This window comes from Lutra lutra, chromosome 6 (genome assembly GCF_902655055.1).
Source record: "Lutra lutra chromosome 6, mLutLut1.2, whole genome shotgun sequence".
In the NCBI taxonomy this organism is placed as follows: domain Eukaryota; kingdom Metazoa; phylum Chordata; class Mammalia; order Carnivora; family Mustelidae; genus Lutra; species Lutra lutra.
The window spans coordinates 30,190,440-30,207,428 of record NC_062283.1 but is presented as its reverse complement, the minus strand read 5'-3'; the positions used below and the strand labels follow the sequence as shown (position 1 = coordinate 30,207,428).

At 49.4% G+C, this 16,989-nt stretch overlaps 2 protein-coding genes across 3 annotated transcripts; both read left to right on the top strand.

Moving 5' to 3' along the window:
* The first annotated feature begins 6,310 nt into the window (after window positions 1-6,310).
* On the top strand, window positions 6,311-7,907 carry FKBPL (FKBP prolyl isomerase like). Its single transcript, XM_047735168.1, has 2 exons — window positions 6,311-6,483; window positions 6,762-7,907. The coding sequence occupies exon 2, from the start codon at window positions 6,834-6,836 to the stop codon at window positions 7,881-7,883; it is 1,050 nt and encodes a 349-aa protein (XP_047591124.1). The 5' UTR covers window positions 6,311-6,483; window positions 6,762-6,833; the 3' UTR covers window positions 7,884-7,907.
* Window positions 7,908-8,354: 447 nt separating this feature from the next.
* On the top strand, window positions 8,355-16,798 carry ATF6B (activating transcription factor 6 beta). Of its 2 annotated transcripts, none has more exons than XM_047731945.1 (18): window positions 8,355-8,527; window positions 8,901-8,980; window positions 9,115-9,193; window positions 9,652-9,743; window positions 10,270-10,405; window positions 11,768-11,853; window positions 11,996-12,131; window positions 12,215-12,346; window positions 12,498-12,631; window positions 13,310-13,495; window positions 13,585-13,676; window positions 14,098-14,277; window positions 14,437-14,544; window positions 14,688-14,769; window positions 14,961-15,028; window positions 15,252-15,363; window positions 15,502-15,586; window positions 16,090-16,798. In XM_047731945.1, exons 1-18 carry the CDS (start codon window positions 8,389-8,391, stop codon window positions 16,317-16,319), a joined length of 2,157 nt encoding a protein of 718 aa, XP_047587901.1. In that variant the 5' UTR covers window positions 8,355-8,388; the 3' UTR covers window positions 16,320-16,798. The 2 variants fall into 2 exon arrangements, with proteins under 2 accessions (XP_047587901.1, XP_047587900.1); XM_047731944.1 differs by having other exon boundaries at window positions 8,396-8,536.
* Window positions 16,799-16,989: the final 191 nt, after the last annotated feature.

The following is a 16,989-nucleotide window of genomic DNA, read 5'->3' as shown; positions in this document are numbered from 1 at the left end:
CTCTTTCTGTAGTTTGGCTATTGTAGTTTGGCTCTATCTGTAGTATAGCATTGCTGCTATGAACACTGGGGTGCAGGTGCCCCTTCGGATGATTACATTTGTGTGTTTTAAAAAAAATTTTTTTAAAGATTTTATTTGAGAGAGAGAGGCAGGGATACTGACAGAGCATGAGCAGGGAGAAGAGGGAGATGGAGACTCCCCGCTGAATGGAGAGCCAGATATGGGGCTCAATCCCAGAACCCCAGGACCATGACCTGAACTGAAGGCAGTCACTTAATTGACTGAGCCAGCCAGGCACCCCTTCATTTGTGTCTTGTAAATATCCAGTAGTGCAATTTCTGGGTCATAGGGTAGCTCTATTTTCAACTTTTTGTGTCTCCATGTTTCACTGATAAATTCTGAGTACTCAGTAAAGATTAGTGAATGAATAAGAATCTTACTTTACCCATTTAAAGGACAGGTGTCACATGCTTTGTGTGTGTAGAGACAAGTAACAACCACCAGCTCACAAATTATCTTGCACCAGCTCCTAAACCTCTTCTCAACTTCTGCCATCAGGTTAGATCTTTGATAAAGGCAAAACAATGCCCCCATAGAGCAGAAACAGACCCATAACAAACTGATGGTTGCTAGAGGGGAGGGGGCCAGGAGATCGGCAAAGCGTATGAAGGACAGCGGGGGATACAGGCATCCGGTTATGGAATGAATAAGTCACAGGGATAAAAGGTACACTGTAGGGGATATGGTCAGTCTTATTTTTTTTAAAGATTTTATTTATTTATTTGACAGAGAGAGATCACAAGTAGGCAGAGAGGCAGGCAGAGAGAGAGGGAAGCAGGCTCCCCGCAGAGCAGAGAGCCCGATGCGGGGCTCGATCCCAGGACCCTGAGATCATGACCTGAGCCGAAGGCAGAGGTTTTAACCCACTGAGCCACCCAGGTGCCCCTGGTCAGTCTTATTTTAATAGTTGTATGAGAGACAGATGGTCTCTACACTTGTGGTGAGCATGGCATAGCATGTAGACCTGTCCAACCATTACATCATACACCTGAAACTAATGTAACATTGTGTGTCAACTATACTTCAATTAAAAAACCCACACACAAAATGCCCTTATTGGATAGGGCAAGGAGAGTAGCAGAATATGGCTAGATCCTCTGAGCCATCTTGGAAGGAGGTGACTCAGAAAGAAGGACGGATGGATGGAAATGACTCCAGGTGAGATTTAAAAACATTTATAGGTAAATCCTTAGAAACCTGTCAAATATGGGGATTTCCCTCAGAATGATCTTCAACAGCATTAAATGCCCCCTACAATGACTTGGATGAAGGGAGAATTGTTCCTGCATAGGGTTTACTGTCCATTTTCACATAGGGTTTATTGTCCATAATCACATAGCAGAGGCAGTGACACCCCACCCCCAAGTCCTTGCATTATCCCAGATGTCCCTTTGACTTTGACTTTCTTAATACAGAGTCTTCCTTAATCACATTCCCCTTCCAGAGGTTCCTGTGTATTGCTCCCCACCCCTCATCCCTCTCACCTGAGGCAGGGGAAATGTCTTAGACAGGCACAGGGTTAAGTCATGTCCCAAAGCATCCATAGAATTAGGTGTTGGTGAGGCTTTGTCCTTGCAACACCAAAAGAAGAGAGAGAACAGAGGTCACTAGTATTAGGAGGTTGGGATTGAATCTAGTCACTTGGATAAGAAGGTTCCCTAACTCTAACCCTGACCCTAACCCTAATCTCCTTCCCTCAAGGCTGCTCTTCTTCCACTTCATTCTCAAATCTTTAGGGGAAAGAGAAAGGAAACATTGCTCCTTCCTCACTCCCCCATCCAAGGTTCTACCCCAACAGGTAAGCAAATTTTCACTTGTCATCCTCTTTTTATGTCCTCCTCAGATCCCATGTTCTCTACTCAGGCCTGGGGATATAATCCTCCTAGCTTGTTTCCATGCTTCTTCCTGATTCCTCGGTGACTATCCCTAAAGAGCTGAGCCCCAGCAGAATGAGGCTCAAGGGGCAGGAAACCAGAAAAGAGCAGGCAGTGAGTCAGTTAATATTTATGCAGCAACACTTTTGTTTTGTTTTGTTTTGTTTTTTAATTTTTTTATAAACATATAATGTATTATTAGCCCCAGGGGTACAGGTCTGTGAATCACCAGGTTTACACACTTCATAGCACTCACCATAGCACATACCCTCCCCAATGTCCATAACCCCAACCCCCTCTCCCGACCCCCTCCTCCCAGCAATCCTCAGTTTGTTTTGTGAGATTAAGAGTCTCTTATGTTTTGTCTCCCTCCCGATCCCATCTTGTTTCATTTATTCTTTTCCTAACCCCCAACCCCCCCACGTTGCATCTCCACTTCCTCATATCAGGGAGATCATAAGATAGTTGTCTTTCTCCGATTGACTTATTTCGCTAAGCATAATACCCTCTAGTTCCATCCACGTCGTCGCAAATGGCAGGATTCCATTTCTTTTGATGGCTGCATAGTATTCCATTGTATATATATACCACACCTTCTTTATCCATTCATCTGTTGATGGACATCTAGGTTCTTTCCATAGTTTGGCTATTGTGGACATTGTATGCAGCAACACTTTGTGGAAGAACCAATTCCCTGCCCTATTTCTGAGTCTCCATATCTTGGTCCCTTCCTGTTCCTCAATTTGAAACCTGGGGGAATCTAAAGATCCATGGATTTCTCCTCTGATGAGTCTGAGTCTTCTTTCATAAAACCTAAAACATAAATTCTGTGTTTTCATTGTGACAAAATTCAAATTTTATTTATTTAAAAAATAAAAACATTTTCATTTTGGATGGTTTGGGTTACTTTTTTTAGGAGTTTATGTGCTTATGTTTGTATGTGTTTTTATAGTCAGGTGACAAGGGATCACCTGAAGAGACACAGTCAACCACTTAATTTAGTGGTTTTCGGTATAGGGTCTATATAGAACTGAGATTCAATTCTAACTCATTCTTTGAATAGTAGCAAAAATGTCTCGCCCCCAAGGAATATCCTTTAATCCTTCATCCACTCTCATAGCATCTCAGGCTTCTTCATGCCACCGTAATTAGTATTTCCTTGACCAGACTCAAAGTTTCCTAAGAACAGGGACTGTGTCAGTCTCATTCCTCTATGTATTCCTACTTCCTAGCATGCTGCCTGGAACATAGCAGGTCCTCAATAAGTATTTGTTGAATGAATGAATGAATGAATGAGATGAGATGACACAAACGAAACTGAGAAACTGCAGTTTGAGACTCTGCAGACTCCAACTGCAGAGTCTGTTGGAACTGAAGCCTATACACAAAAAATAAGAGAACATTACAAAGCACAGAGTACAGTAACAGAGTTAACAGAGTACAGATTCTTCTCATTGAGAGAAGCTGATCTTTGAAGGCTCATCAGAGTGGCCCTCTCAGTTAAGGCACACAATACAAATTAGCAAACTTTGTCCAGGGATTAGGGCCCAATCAAACATTTTGTGACTCATTCTAGACATCCTGCCTTTTCAAAAAATCCTTGAAATGGAAAGGGGAAAGGGGAGAGAGAAAAGGTAGATTAATTTTCCGTAGGAGACCAGGGATTATAAGAATCACAGTATTTAGCCATAAGGGAAGAGGTAGCAGTTATTCTGACACAGAAACTAGAAATAAAACTTGAGAAAAAGTCTAGGTTAGTGACTTGAATCTCAGTACAAAACAGGAAGAGGGCTATTTTGACATAATTCTGTTTGTACTGATGAAAGTACCTCCCCTTCCAGCTGTCCTGACATGGTCCTTATAGTCTGGGGCACAATGGCAGGTTATTAGAGAGCCAACTGAAGAAGGAGCCAAAGTGATGTACTAAGAACAGTATTCTCATTCCCTGAAGAGCTCAGCCTGTGCTGGGAGCTGGTCAAGCAAGGCTGAATCACAAAAGGGACCTACATCTTTTAGAGGAGTAGAAGGACCAGTTTTCCACTGACACACCTAGTGGGGCAGGTTTTACCAGTTTTATATGCAAAATATAGTACAAACTGAAGGGGCACAGAGCAAAGGTGACAAGAATGGGATGAGTTATTCTAGAATCATACTATTCAAAGTGTCGTCCGTGGATCAGCAGCACCACCATCCAAGAGCTTGTTAGAAATGCAGCATCAGCACAAATGAACTATTGGGACTTCATCAAGGTAAAAAGGTTGTGCACAGCAAAGGAAACAGTCAACAGAACTAAGAGGCAGGGCGCCTGGGTGGCTCAATGGGTTAAACCGCTGCCTTCGGCTCAGGTCATGATCTCAGGGTCCTGGGATCGAGGCCCGCATCGGGCTCTCTGCTCAGCAGGGAACCTGCTTCCCTCTCTCTCTCTCTCTGCCTGCCTCTCCGTCTACTTGTGATCTCTCTCTGTCAAATAAATAAATAAAAAATCTTTAAAAAAAAAAAAAAGAACTAAGAGGCAACCTACAGAATGGGAGAAGATATTTGCAAATGTCCTATCGGATAAAGGGCTAGTATCCAAAATCCATAAAGAACTTACCAAACTCTACAACCAGAAAACAATCAGTCAAGAAATGGGCAGAGGACATGACCAGACATTTCTCTAAAGGAGACAAACAAATGGCCCACAGACACATGAAAAAAATGCTCAACATCTCTTGGCATCAGGGAAGTACAAATCAAATGAGATGCCATATCACACCAGTCAGAATGGCTAAAGTTAATAACTCAGGTTGGCAAGGTTGTGGAGAAAGGGAAACCCTCTTACACTGTTGGTAGGAAAGCAAACTAGTGCACCCACTCTGGAAAACATATGGAGATTCCTTAAAAAGTTGAAAACAGATCTACCCTACAACCAGCAATTGCACTACTAAGTATTTATCTAAAGGACACAAACATAGTGATTCAAAGGGGCACTCGCACCCCAATGTTTATAGCAGCAATGTCCACAATAGCCAAACTATGGAAAGATCCCAGATGTGTATTGACAAATGAATGTATAAAGAAATTTTATACACACACACACACACACACACACACACACACACAATGGAATACTACTCAGACATCAAAAGGAATGAAATCTTGTCATTTGCAACAACGTGGGTGAAACTAGAGGGTATTGTGTTAAGCCAAATAAGTCAGTCAGAAAAAGACAATTATCATATGAATTCACTCATGTGGAATTTAAAAAACAGAACAGACTAATATAGGGAAAGGGAAGGAAAAATAAAATAAGATGAAAACAGAGAGGGAGGCAATCATGAGAGACTCTTAACTGTAGGAAACAAACTGAGGAGGAGAGCTGGAGGAGAGGGAGTGGGAGGAGGGGGTAATTGGGTGATGGGCATTAAGGAGGGCAGGTGATGTAATGAGCACTGGGTGTTATATGCAACTGATGGATCACTAAATTCTACCCTTGAAACTGATAATACAATAAATGTTGGCTAAATTGAATTTAAATAAAGAATTTTAAAAGGTTTTGAGTAAAAGAGCATCTCTTGAGAAGAAGTACAAAACAGGTTGGAAAAATAGGGCAGACAAAACTCAAAGTCAAGAAGAGCTAAGGAAACATGATTAAATGGCATGTGGTATCCTGGGTGGGATCCTGGGACATAAAAAGGTCATTGGGCAGAAAGTAAGAAATCTGAATAAAGTAGACTTTAGAGAAAGAAGGGCGGGAGGAAGGAAGGGAAAGAGGGAGGGAGGCTGGGAGGGAGGGAATGCAAAATTATAGACCCCACTCCAGACTTCCTAAATCAGAACCTGAGATTTAAATTTCCCCAGGTGATATGCATGCACATCAAAGTTTGAAAAGCACTAAGACTTCCTGAGGAAAAAGACTTGAGAGCCAGTGATGAATATGAGGGAACAGGTAAGGAGAAGCGTCAGGGATCCCAGGAGCAGAGGCAGCTGGGGAGAAAGAGGCTTGAGGGTTTCTCTTGCAGCACCCGAGACTGAACCGGCGAAGGAGCAGGCTGGATGGCTCTGGCAGGGAGCCCGGAACACAGGGATAAGGAGTATAGCACAGGTGGGCCTGTGGGTCTTCAGAAATAAAGACTGCTACCGCTGTCATTCGCCACCAGCTCCGCCATCCCCTCACTCGCCCTCATGAACCCCAATCCCATTCCAGGACTTCTCCAGACTTTTAGTCTCAATAACAGGGCCGGTCGGACCCCGCCTAGCTCGGTTTGATTCGGCCAGGATCGGTTGCTAAGGCCTAGAGCTTCCCGGTTGCGCGGGGGAAGTGATGTCAAGTCCAGAAGGCGGGCCAACCAGCCCTCTCCCTCCTCCGGATTGGCTGACAGGAATTTGACGCAGCCTGGCGGGCTCCAGCGTTAGCTGTCATTGTCCCCAGATGCCCCTGGCCCTCGGCCATCCTCTCTGCCTGGAGCAAGACTCTGAGGACTGTACTCAGGAAGCACTTAGCTTCGGAAGGAGAGGTGATTCGAATGGTCCGTCTATTGCCACCAGGCTAGGCGTTTTGGCTGCCCAGGTATTTTTTTACTCGATCAGGTGCCGGTAGTTGGGGCGGCTACCCGAGCCGCAGGGATTTGTGGAATTTATAGTTCTGGATTAGGTCTGGATTAATTCGTGGGTGGACCGGAGAAGGCTCGAGCCCGACAGAGATCTTTGGAGGAGAAAAAAAAGGAAAAAAAAAAAAAAAAAAAAAGACTGAGGACTGGGGGCCTGGGTCCCAGAAGGACAGGAGAGGACGAAGAGGGAATCTAAATAAGAATGCGGCCGTTAGCATTGTTTTGGTTTTCTTTTCAGGTGCTGATCTGAAACTGATCATCCCATTCGACCAAAACTGTTTACCCCCGGTGGAAAGGACCAGGAAGCTAAATGGAGACGCCACCAGTCAATCCAATGGGAGAGAAGGACACCTCTCAACCCCAACAACAATGGGAAAAGAAACCCCAGGAGAGCCTTGATTCAACTACTCAGATTAGCCAGCAGCCCCAAGACCCTCCTACTGAAATCCTTGAGCTGAGAGTGAGCCCAAATCCAGCCAGCCAAATTCTAAAGAAACCTCAAGGGACTGAAAAACTGGCAGCTGGACTTGAAGGAAACTCTGCTAAGTCTTATGGATCAACCAGTGAGATACCAGAGCCCCTTCAAGCTTCCGATCTCTGGTACTGCCCTGATGGGAGCTTTGTTAAGAAGATCATAATCCGTGGCCATGGCTTGGACAAACCCAAGTTAGGCTCCTGCTGCCGGGTACTGGCTTTTGGTTTTCCTTTTGGGTCAGGCCTGCCAGAGGGCTGGACAGAGATAACTATGGGGTTGGGCCTGTGGAGGGAGGGAACTTGGGGGGAGCTCATAGAGAAATGCTTGGAGTCCATGTGTCAAGGTGAGGAGGCAGAGCTTCAGCTCTCTGAGCACTCTGAATCTCCTTTCAGGCTCACACTGGCCTCCTTCACTCAGGGCAGGGACTCCTGGGAGCTGGATGCCAGTGAGAAGGAAGCCCTGGCCAGGGAAGAACGTGCAAGGGGCACAGAATTATTTCGAGCTGGGAATCCTGAAGGGGCTGCCAGATGTTACGGACGGGCTCTTCGGCTGCTGCTGACTTTACCTCCACCTGGCCCTCCAGAACGAACTGTTCTTCATGCCAACCTAGCCGCATGTCAGTTGTTGCTAGGGCAGCCCCAGCTGGCAGCGCAGAGCTGTGATCGAGCACTGGAGCGGGAGCCTGACCATTTAAAGGCCTTGTACCGAAGAGGGGTTGCCCAGGCTGCCCTTGGGAACCTTGAAAAAGCAACTGCTGACCTCAGGAAGGTGTTGGAGGTAGACCCAAAAAACCGGGCAGCCCAGGAAGAGCTGGGAAAGGTGATCATTCAGGGGAAAAAACAAGATGCAGGTCTGGCTCAGGGTCTGCGCAAGATGTTTGGCTGATTAAAAGTTAAATTTTAAAAGAGACAGGAACCTGTGAATTGTGGTTTATGCTGTGAGATTTTGAGGAGACCCAGATGGAGGGTTTCAGCCCATGTCCCATTCCCAGCTTTTGCCTTCCTAGGGAGGTAGCAGTGGTTTCAGTGCACCTCTTTCACTTCTTCACCAATAAAAAACCATATGATCACGTGTGCTACTTTGGCGGGGGGGGGGGGCTTATCCATATCCGAAGATGAATGCAAGATACATAAACGACTAAATTTAGGACAGACTAGGTAGATGGCGGGCCTTTAAATCCCGGGAACTACACCTCCCAGGCTTTTTCACTGGCTCCGTTCGGCGCATGCGCAAACTCTACGGGCCCGGTTGAGTGTGACAGCTCCCTCCTGCCGCGCTCCCATTGGCCGGGCCTGAACAGCCTCCTCATGTACTCAGCATGCAGGTCTCTTACTGGTCGATAGAGCTTCCGGGACGTCCCCCCTTTTTTTTAAGATCAACTGATTAGTTGATGATGGGGAGAGGCGGGCCTTGGGAACGGTCTCATGGTGGGGGGCGGGCGGGAAAGATGGCGGAACTGATGCTCCTCAGCGAGATTGCGGACCCAACACGTTTTTTCACGGACAACTTGCTGAGCCCGGAGGACTGGGGTCTGCGGAGTGAGGCCTCGGGGAGGGAGGAGGGCTGTGGCATGCTGTGCTCCTGAGGCACGCAGGGAGGAAGAGGAGGTCCACGGAAGAAGGCTGGGGAAATACGGAATCCATCTCCCGAAGGAGGGCGGAGCAGGGGGGCTCGTTGTGCTTTCGGGGGATGCGGGAGTTGGGAAAGACCTCTACTCCCTGCGGAAACGTCGAGTTGTTCCGGGGTGGGGGAAGGTGGGGCTGAAGTTCTCTGACTGTATCATGTTTCAGGTGGGCGGGCGGTAGGTCTGGCTGAGCCGAGCCAATGAGGGATGGGCCCAGGGCTGTGTGTGGATCTGTAGGCTGGGCCGACAGACGACCCCCTTGACGCTTTGCATTGCAGACAGCACCTTGTACACTGGCCTGGATGATGTGGCCGAGGAGCAGACGCAGCTCTTCCGCTGCCCAGAGCAGGATGTCCCGGTATTGCTACCCCAGTCTTGTTAAACCTTTGGCGGGTGGTAGTTGCCCTGGAGCCAGGACTCAGCCCCAGACCAGAGCTTATGGAGCTGTTAAATTCTTCACATTCTTGCTGTCTAATGCCCTCCTTTATTCAGTTTGGCAGCAGCTCCCTGGATGTGGGGATGGATGTCAGCCCCCCTGAGCCACCTTGGGACCCCCTGCCTATCTTCCCAGGTAAGATACCCTTTCTGAGGGGCGCCTGGGTGGCTCAATTGGTTGAATGTCTGCCTTCGGCTCAGGTCATGATCGTTAGGGTCCTGGGATCCAGCCTGCATCAGGCTCCCTGCTCAGCGGGGAGACCACTTCTTCCTCTGCCCCACCCCCATTCGCTCTCTCTCAAATAAACAAGTGGAATCTATATCTATATCTGTATCTATATCTATATCTATCTCCTTTGTGATTCCCTCATCCTTCCAAAACCCTCTCTTTCCACTGTTCCGCAGGAACTACAGAACTCCCTGTATCCTCATACTTTCTCTTCATAAGTGCCTGTGCACTCATCTCTCCTTCAGTCCTTTATGTGTTCTTTCCCCTTTGCCACAGGTGAGGGGATCCCCACCTCTGTGTCTTTGGATACTTTTTGGACTACTCAGGCTCTGCTTCCTGATGATTCCCTAACCCTTTTCTTCCAGATCTTCAGGTGAAGTCTGAGCCATCTTCCCCCTGCTCCTCTTCCTCCCTCAGTTCCGAATCATCCCATCTTTCCACAGAGCCCTCCAGCCAGGTGAGAGCCATCTCCTTCCTTCTACTGTTTCTGACAGGGACTGTGTTCCATTCCCTTCACACATAGATGCTGAGAAATTTTTTGTGTGCTATAGGTCATGGAGTAGTTGTGGTGCCTTTGAATTTCTTTAGTATCCTCCTTTTACGTGTCTCTGCTATGGTTGTCTAAAAAAACAAGGAGTCTTTTAATATACAGAGATAGGTGGCAGACGTGGTAGGGCTGGGAAGAAGAGAGCTGTTGACTGCTGAGAATTCTAGAATTGTTCTTGCCCAAGTTGTCCATCTAAGGCAATATTTAAAATCATGGGACTTCATCAACCCTCCCAGGAATAAAGTAGAAAGAGAAAACGAGGGGCCTGAGACAGCTTTGGGAGATACTTAGTACCATTCAAACCCGAATGTCAAATAATTAGTAAGCTCTAAAGCTTTTGTTCTTACTCTTGTTCTCAACACCTTCCCTTGTTTTTTTTTTCTTTTTTGTGCTGCCGCCCCCGCCCTCCCCCTATTCACCTCCCACTCTCACCTAGGTCTCTGGTGTAGGGGAGGTGCTGGTTGTGAAGACAGAGTCCTTGGCGCCCCCACTTTGCCTCCTAGGAGATGATCCAACATCCCCATTTGAAACTGTCCAGATCAATGTGGGTCCCACCTCTGATGACCCCTCAGGTAATAAGAGTCTGCCACCACCCCCAGGCTTTACTAAGGCAGAGTATGTGTGTGTATAGATGGGGAAGGAATGCAGACAATAAGACAGGGAAAAAAAGGTAGGGAGGGGAAATGGCAGATGACCAGGAAAGAGGCCAGGAAGGGGAGGGAGAATTTTAGGAAACCACAGGAAAGGCAACCCTAAAGAGATGGGGATGTTTTTTCTTTCTTTTTCTCATCCCTAGTATCCTGTTGTATGGCTTAACTTCCTATTGCCTTGCATTTAAAAACAACAACAACGACGAAACTAATGGAGTTTAGGGCATATTTATTATTTTTCCCCCAATGTTTTATTAGAAAAATTTTCAAACATATAGAAGAACTGAAATGCCATATACCCAACTCCTAGATTCTATAATTAATAATCTTTGTGCTATTTTTAAGTGTTGCCAAGTTTACTTCCTCTTACATATTTACACAGTAAGCCTTTACTGAGCACCTACTCCATACCGCATACTAGACAGGTGCCAGGGATGCAAAGATGAAAAAGATGTGAGCACCACGATGCCCCAAGAATCCTGGAGTGTGATGGGAGGGGAAAGATGGGCACCAGTTACTGAAGGTATGGGAATTCCAGGATAGACATCATAGGGTGCCACAAAAGCTCAGAAGAGGGGCAGCTCACCTGATGGGGGCTGGATCAGGGATGTGCTCCTGGAGGAAGGGTTTCCTGAGCCAAGTTTTGAAGGACATATAGAGATTTGCCAGAAGATGAATGGATGAATGTGGAGGTGGGTGTATGTGTGTCTAGGGAACTTAGATCTCTTTGGACTGGATGTGAGGAGAGAGTGGGAAATGGCAAGAAGTTGCAGAGGGGGGCACCCTGCTAAGGGACTCTTAGCTTTTATCCTGTGGGCACATGGGAACCTCTGAAGAGTCAATCCAGAGAGCAATGTGATTAGGATGACTCTGGTGGCAGAGTAGAGAGAGTGGATTGCGGAGAGGCAGGACCCGATGCAGTTATTTGAGGCTATTTGGACGCCAAAAGGAGGCAGAAAGAATGAGGTAGAATGGATGAATTGCAGTGACTTCCTGCATAGTATTTGTGGGGTAGAAATGCGGACTTGGCTGTTGTCAGCACAGGGACACGTGATGGTTTCTGGAGCCCAGGAAGGAGAAGGCAGGGTCCTGGGTAAAGAGATAGGAAGGGAGCCAGCAGATCAGCAGCCCATGGTTCTTCCTCCTTAGGGATTGCATGCCTAGGGCAGCTTTATTTTCTGGTACAAGGAGAAAGGATCATGTCTTTTTTCCCATCTCTTAATCCTCTTCTCCTTCAGCGTTTATCTGATATCCAAAATTTTGTCTCATCCTGACCCCCCACAGATGTCCAGACCAAGGTAGAACCTGTCTCTCCATCTTCCTCCATCAATTCTGAGGCTTCCCTGCTCTCAGCAGAGTCCCCCAACCAGGTGAGCATCAGCTTTTCTTTCTCCTTCCACACACTTCAGTGAGTTCCTTCCGACTCTCAGAAGTATGAAAGCATTCTCTTTTTCAGCTCCTTCTCCTTGACACTCCTCCTGACTCACATATCTTCTGGAATGCCCAACACAGGCTTTTATAGGAGAGGAGGTACTGGAAGTGAAGACAGAGTCACCGTCCCCTCAAGGCTGTCTCTTGCAGGATGTCCTGGGCCCCCCACTTGGAGGTGTCCAGATCAGCATGGGCCCACCCTCCGATGGCTCCTTAGGTAATGGGGCCTCCTGACACCTTGGGATCCCTGGCAAGAGGCTTCACGTCCTGACATTCCTTCTTTCCTTCCCCTTCCTTCAGGCAAAGCCCTGCCCACCCGGAAGCCACCCCTGCAGCCCAAACCTGTGGTGATAACCACCGTCCCGATGCCACCCAGAGCTGTGCCTCCCAGCACCACCATCCTTTTGCAGCCCCTTGTCCAGCCGCCCCCAGGTACTAAAGAAGGCAAGGAGGAGCTGGGCTGAATTTCTTGGGGAGCTTGCAGCCACTGAGTCTCCCAACCCGTGGGTGCTCAGGTGCAGGTGTGAGCACAAGAACTCCACCTCGCTTACAGCTCTCACCTCCTCCTGTTCACTTGCCCCAGTCTCCCCAGTTGTCCTCATCCAAGGTGCTCTTCGGGTCCAGCCTGAGGGGCCGGCCCCCCCTGCTCCAAGGCCTGAGAGGAAGAGCATTGTTCCAGCTCCTATGCCTGGGAATTCCTGCCCACCAGAAGTGGATGTAAGTACTGGGGAGGAGACGGGTAAGGCTAGCTAATGGGAAGGGAGGAGGGAAGTCTATCGTGGGCGAGAAAATTGTGGAATGAGGAGGGAACAGAAAGAGCGAGGAAGCAAACTCATAAAATGATCCTGAAGGGCAAGTGGATCCCGGTTCATACATGAGTGTCAGCATCAACTCTGTAGTTTTAGGATCCTTAGTTTTGCTGTCACTGTAGATGGAGAAATGGAAACGGTGTCTGTAAATCTAAGGCAGGGGAGTCATACTGTGTTATGATTGTGGCAGTAGTTGATAGAGGGAGGCTGTTTCCTAGGGAAAAACCAGGTAAAGTGTTCTTTAATTATAGCAAAGTTAAGCTGTGGGCCTTTAAAAAGGAGAACTAAGAGAAAGGAAGATCCTCCCCATCCAAGGAAAGGAACTGAATTTCCACCAGGAACCAGGATGGAGGAAGTTCTTCCTGCAGTCTGACTTCTCTCAGCTCTTGAGGACCAGGAGCATGGAGCGGTTGAGAAAAGGGCTCTTTCTGGAAATGTTTTAGCAGAGAGGAACAACCCCTCTCTGGCTGTGTAGGTAGAGGACCTGAAGCAGGAGAGTGGCCAGCGTGAGCAGTGGGTGATCAGTCGCTGGAGTCAGGAAGCATAGTTCCCCTCTCCCGCCCATCTGGTCCTCTGGGTACCCTAGGCAAAGCTGCTGAAGCGGCAGCAGCGAATGATCAAGAACCGGGAGTCGGCCTGCCAGTCCAGGAGGAAGAAGAAAGAGTATCTGCAGGGGTTGGAGGCTCGACTGCAGGCGGTGCTGGCTGACAACCAGCAGCTCCGCCGGGAGAACGCTGCCCTCCGGCGGCGGCTGGAGGCCCTGTTGGCTGAGGTGAGCTGCTCTGTCCTGGGAGGCCAGTGGGAATACCCGCTCCTCTGGGAAGACTTACCCTCTCTCTCGGCCCTTTCTCTGCACCTTAGAACAGCGAGCTCAAGTTGGGGTCTGGAAACAGGAAGGTGGTCTGCATTATGGTCTTCCTTCTCTTCATTGCCTTCAACTTTGGACCTGTCAGGTGAGACCTTCCTTGCCCCCAAGAAGCTTCAGGGTGGAGCCCACCCTCCCTGCTGCCTTCCTGGCACAGTGCCTTTCATCACACTTATGCACAGACGACACTGGTGTCCTCAGCACCAACGGTGCGTCCGGCCAGTCCCTTCTCACTCCCATCATTTTTCTCAAATTATGTGTCCTCACCTGGAGCCAATGGTGCTAATAAGATTGACAAAAATAGTCCCTTTTAAGTGCTTACCGAGTTCCTCAGGCTTCCTGGCTTTCTGAGGTAGTGATGGTTCTCATTCCCATCTCACGCATGAGGGGATTCACTCTTGTAGAGTAGACCGGAGCCCAGATAGGCTGTCTGCAGAGCCCAGGATCTTAAGTAGCCCCTCCATCAAGCCGGAACTCCTCACACCGTGTCTGTCCTTCCTTATCCCCAGCATCAGTGAGCCTCCTCCGGCTCCTGTCTCTCCTCGGATGAGCAGAGAGGAGCCTCAGCCCCGGAGACACTTGCTGGAGTTCTCAATGCAAGAGCCAGTTCAGGGAGTTGAACCCCTCCAGGGTTCCTCCCTGGGTCCTGAGGAGCCCCAGCCCAGCGCTCCAGGCCAGCCAAGTTTCAGGTGAGGAGAGGGCCCTGTCTTTGGGCAGTGCTGAGGGTATCTTTTCCCCAAAAGTCACTTTCTTTTTGAGGGGAGCCAGAGTTCTCTTACCATCATGGCCGATTCTGCTGGTGGAAGGGTGCAGCCTCCAGTCATCGCCCCCTTCCTCCCTCACTCCAGAAACCTGACAGCCTTCCCCGGGGGTGCCAAGGAGCTACTGCTGAGAGACCTGGACCAGCTCTTCCTCTCCTCTGATTGCCGGCATTTCAACCGGACCGAGTCCCTGAGGTGCGGGGGATTCCTGGCAGGGACCCCTCTGCGGGCGGCCTGACTGGTTTGTGTGCTGAAGCACCAGCCCTCCCTGCCCTCTCTTCCCTCTGCTGTGTGCAGGCAGGGACAGTGGGAGCCTTGTCCCTCCTCTGCTTCCCTAGGCTTGCTGATGAGCTGAGCGGCTGGGTCCAGCGCCACCAGAGAGGCCGGCGGAAGATTCCCCAGAGAGCCCAGGAGAGACAGGTAGGAAGGGCTAGGGCTGGCTCAAGGAAGGCCCACTGGAAGACTAAATGTCCTAGGGATTTTTGTGGAGGTTTGAGGGATCATCTGGGTAAGTCGAGGGGTGGGTGCAAGGTGGCATCAGCTTCCAGGGGCCGTCTCTCTTTCCCTTTTGCCTTCACCCTCTTCACATCCTTAGATACTTCTCCTTCCAGAAGTCTCAGCTGCGGAAGTCACCTCCAGTTAAGGCAGTCCCCACCCAACCTCCTGGGCCCCCAGAGAGGTGAGTCGATGGGGGTGCTTGTCTGTCACTAAGGGAGGTTTCACTCGAGAGATCTAAACTCCCAGAATCTGTCCTATGTGCATCATCATTGCCACCAGTGGCTTTATGCCTTCCTCATCCCCTGGGGTCTCCTGTCTTTTTCTCTCTTCCTCTCCCGCCTTCCCCAGCGGGACCTGGGCATTGGGCTGGGCTCCTCCCAAATGCTTGTTCCCCACCTGGCTAGGGATTCTGTGGGCCAGCTGCAGCTGTATCGCCACCCAGACCGTTCGCAGCCAGAGTTCCTGGACGCCATTGACCGACGAGAAGACACATTTTATGTTGTGTCCTTCCGAAGAGTGAGTGACTCCTTGCCCCCTCCCTGTCACCCTGGGTTCTCTAGCAGTCTGTCTTCAGCCGGAGGCTCTAGAGTAGGGCTGGGGAGCCTGTCCACCTCTCTTCCTCCAGCCTCCCAGCCTGACCCCTTTGTTTCCCAGGACCACTTGCTGCTCCCTGCCATCAGCCATAACAAGACCTCTCGGCCCAAGATGTCCCTGGTGATGCCTGCCATGGCTCCCAATGGTAATTCTCTCCCTGCTGGGTCTGGAGAGGGGCCCTGAAACTGAAGAAGGGGGAGGTTCTCATAGACCCAACAATGAGGAGTTAAGGGGGAAATGGAGGGAGTGGGCTGTTCCAAAAAGAGGCTAGACTCCTGGATGAGAAGAAGCAGGAAATAGGTGGAGAGAAAAACAGAGCTCGGGAGACATGGGAGGAAGACAAGGGTGCTGGCTGTCCCCTGGTGAGGGCCCTCGAGTAGGTGTGGGTAGAGGGGATAGGCTGGGAACTGCCAGATTCTCACCTCCTGTTTTCTCTTGATGTCCTCTCCCCTATGACCTCCATCATATGTGTTCTCTGTCACTCTCTGTCAATGTCATTTTCTTTTCCTGCCCCTCTCCTCTCCCTGTGCCAACTCTATCCCTACCTCTCATTGACCTCCTGCTGCGGATCTGCCTCCTCACCATTGCCCCTCCCTCCCTGTCCCCCTCTACTTTTCTCCTCTGTTTGCCTACCCTCCCTCCTCACAGAGACCCTGTCAGGCCGGGGGTCCCCAGGGGACTATGAGGAGATGATGCAGATCGAGTGTGAGGTCATGGACACCAGGGTGATTCACATCAAGACCTCCACGGTGCCCCCCTCGCTCCGAAAACAGCCAGCCTCCACCCCGGGCAATTCCACAGGTGGCCCCTTGCCAGCTTCTGCAGCCGGCCAGGCCCGTCAGGCCTCCCACCAGCCTCTCTACCTCAATCACCCCTGACCTCTGCAACTCACACTGACTTAGAGCTGGGGGGTGGTGGGAGGTGGGGGCAACCAAGTGGGGTTTTCCAAGTTCTCTGATCCCTGGGCTTGGGGCAATTGGTAAAGGAAAGACAGGGTGTGGGGTTAAGCACTTATTTGGGGATGAGTGTGTTCACCTCTCCTCTTACCCACTTTTAGGAATATAGGGCTTCTCTCATTTCTCTGAACCCCTAATTCCTGCTTCTCTGTTTGAGGGTATTGAGTAAGATGAAGTTTGGGGCTGGGTGGCCGCCTACACACTCTTTATTCTTTTGTTTCTCTGTTTTGGGGAGGGTGGTAGAGGTGGGAATTAAGTCCCCAGGAGGGACGAGGGACATTTTTACATTTTGGAGCTAGTCACTGGGAGTAAAGGAGGGGTGGTGGTGGGAGATCAGGTGTATGTATATGTACTATCTTCTTTTTTATTATTAAATAAACAACTTGGAGGGAGTTGAAGGATTGGTGGCTGCCTTTCTGGCTCATGACAGAGAATTTGGGGAAATTGGCTTCCGTAGGGCCAGTGTATCAGAGAACCAAGCACTGAAGACATAGCTGGCTCTGGGGTGGGGGCGGGGATGGGATCCCAGACCTCATGTCATCCCCTTGTCCCCACCCCTACAACTCTGGGGTATGTCTGTGTCTAATGGGGG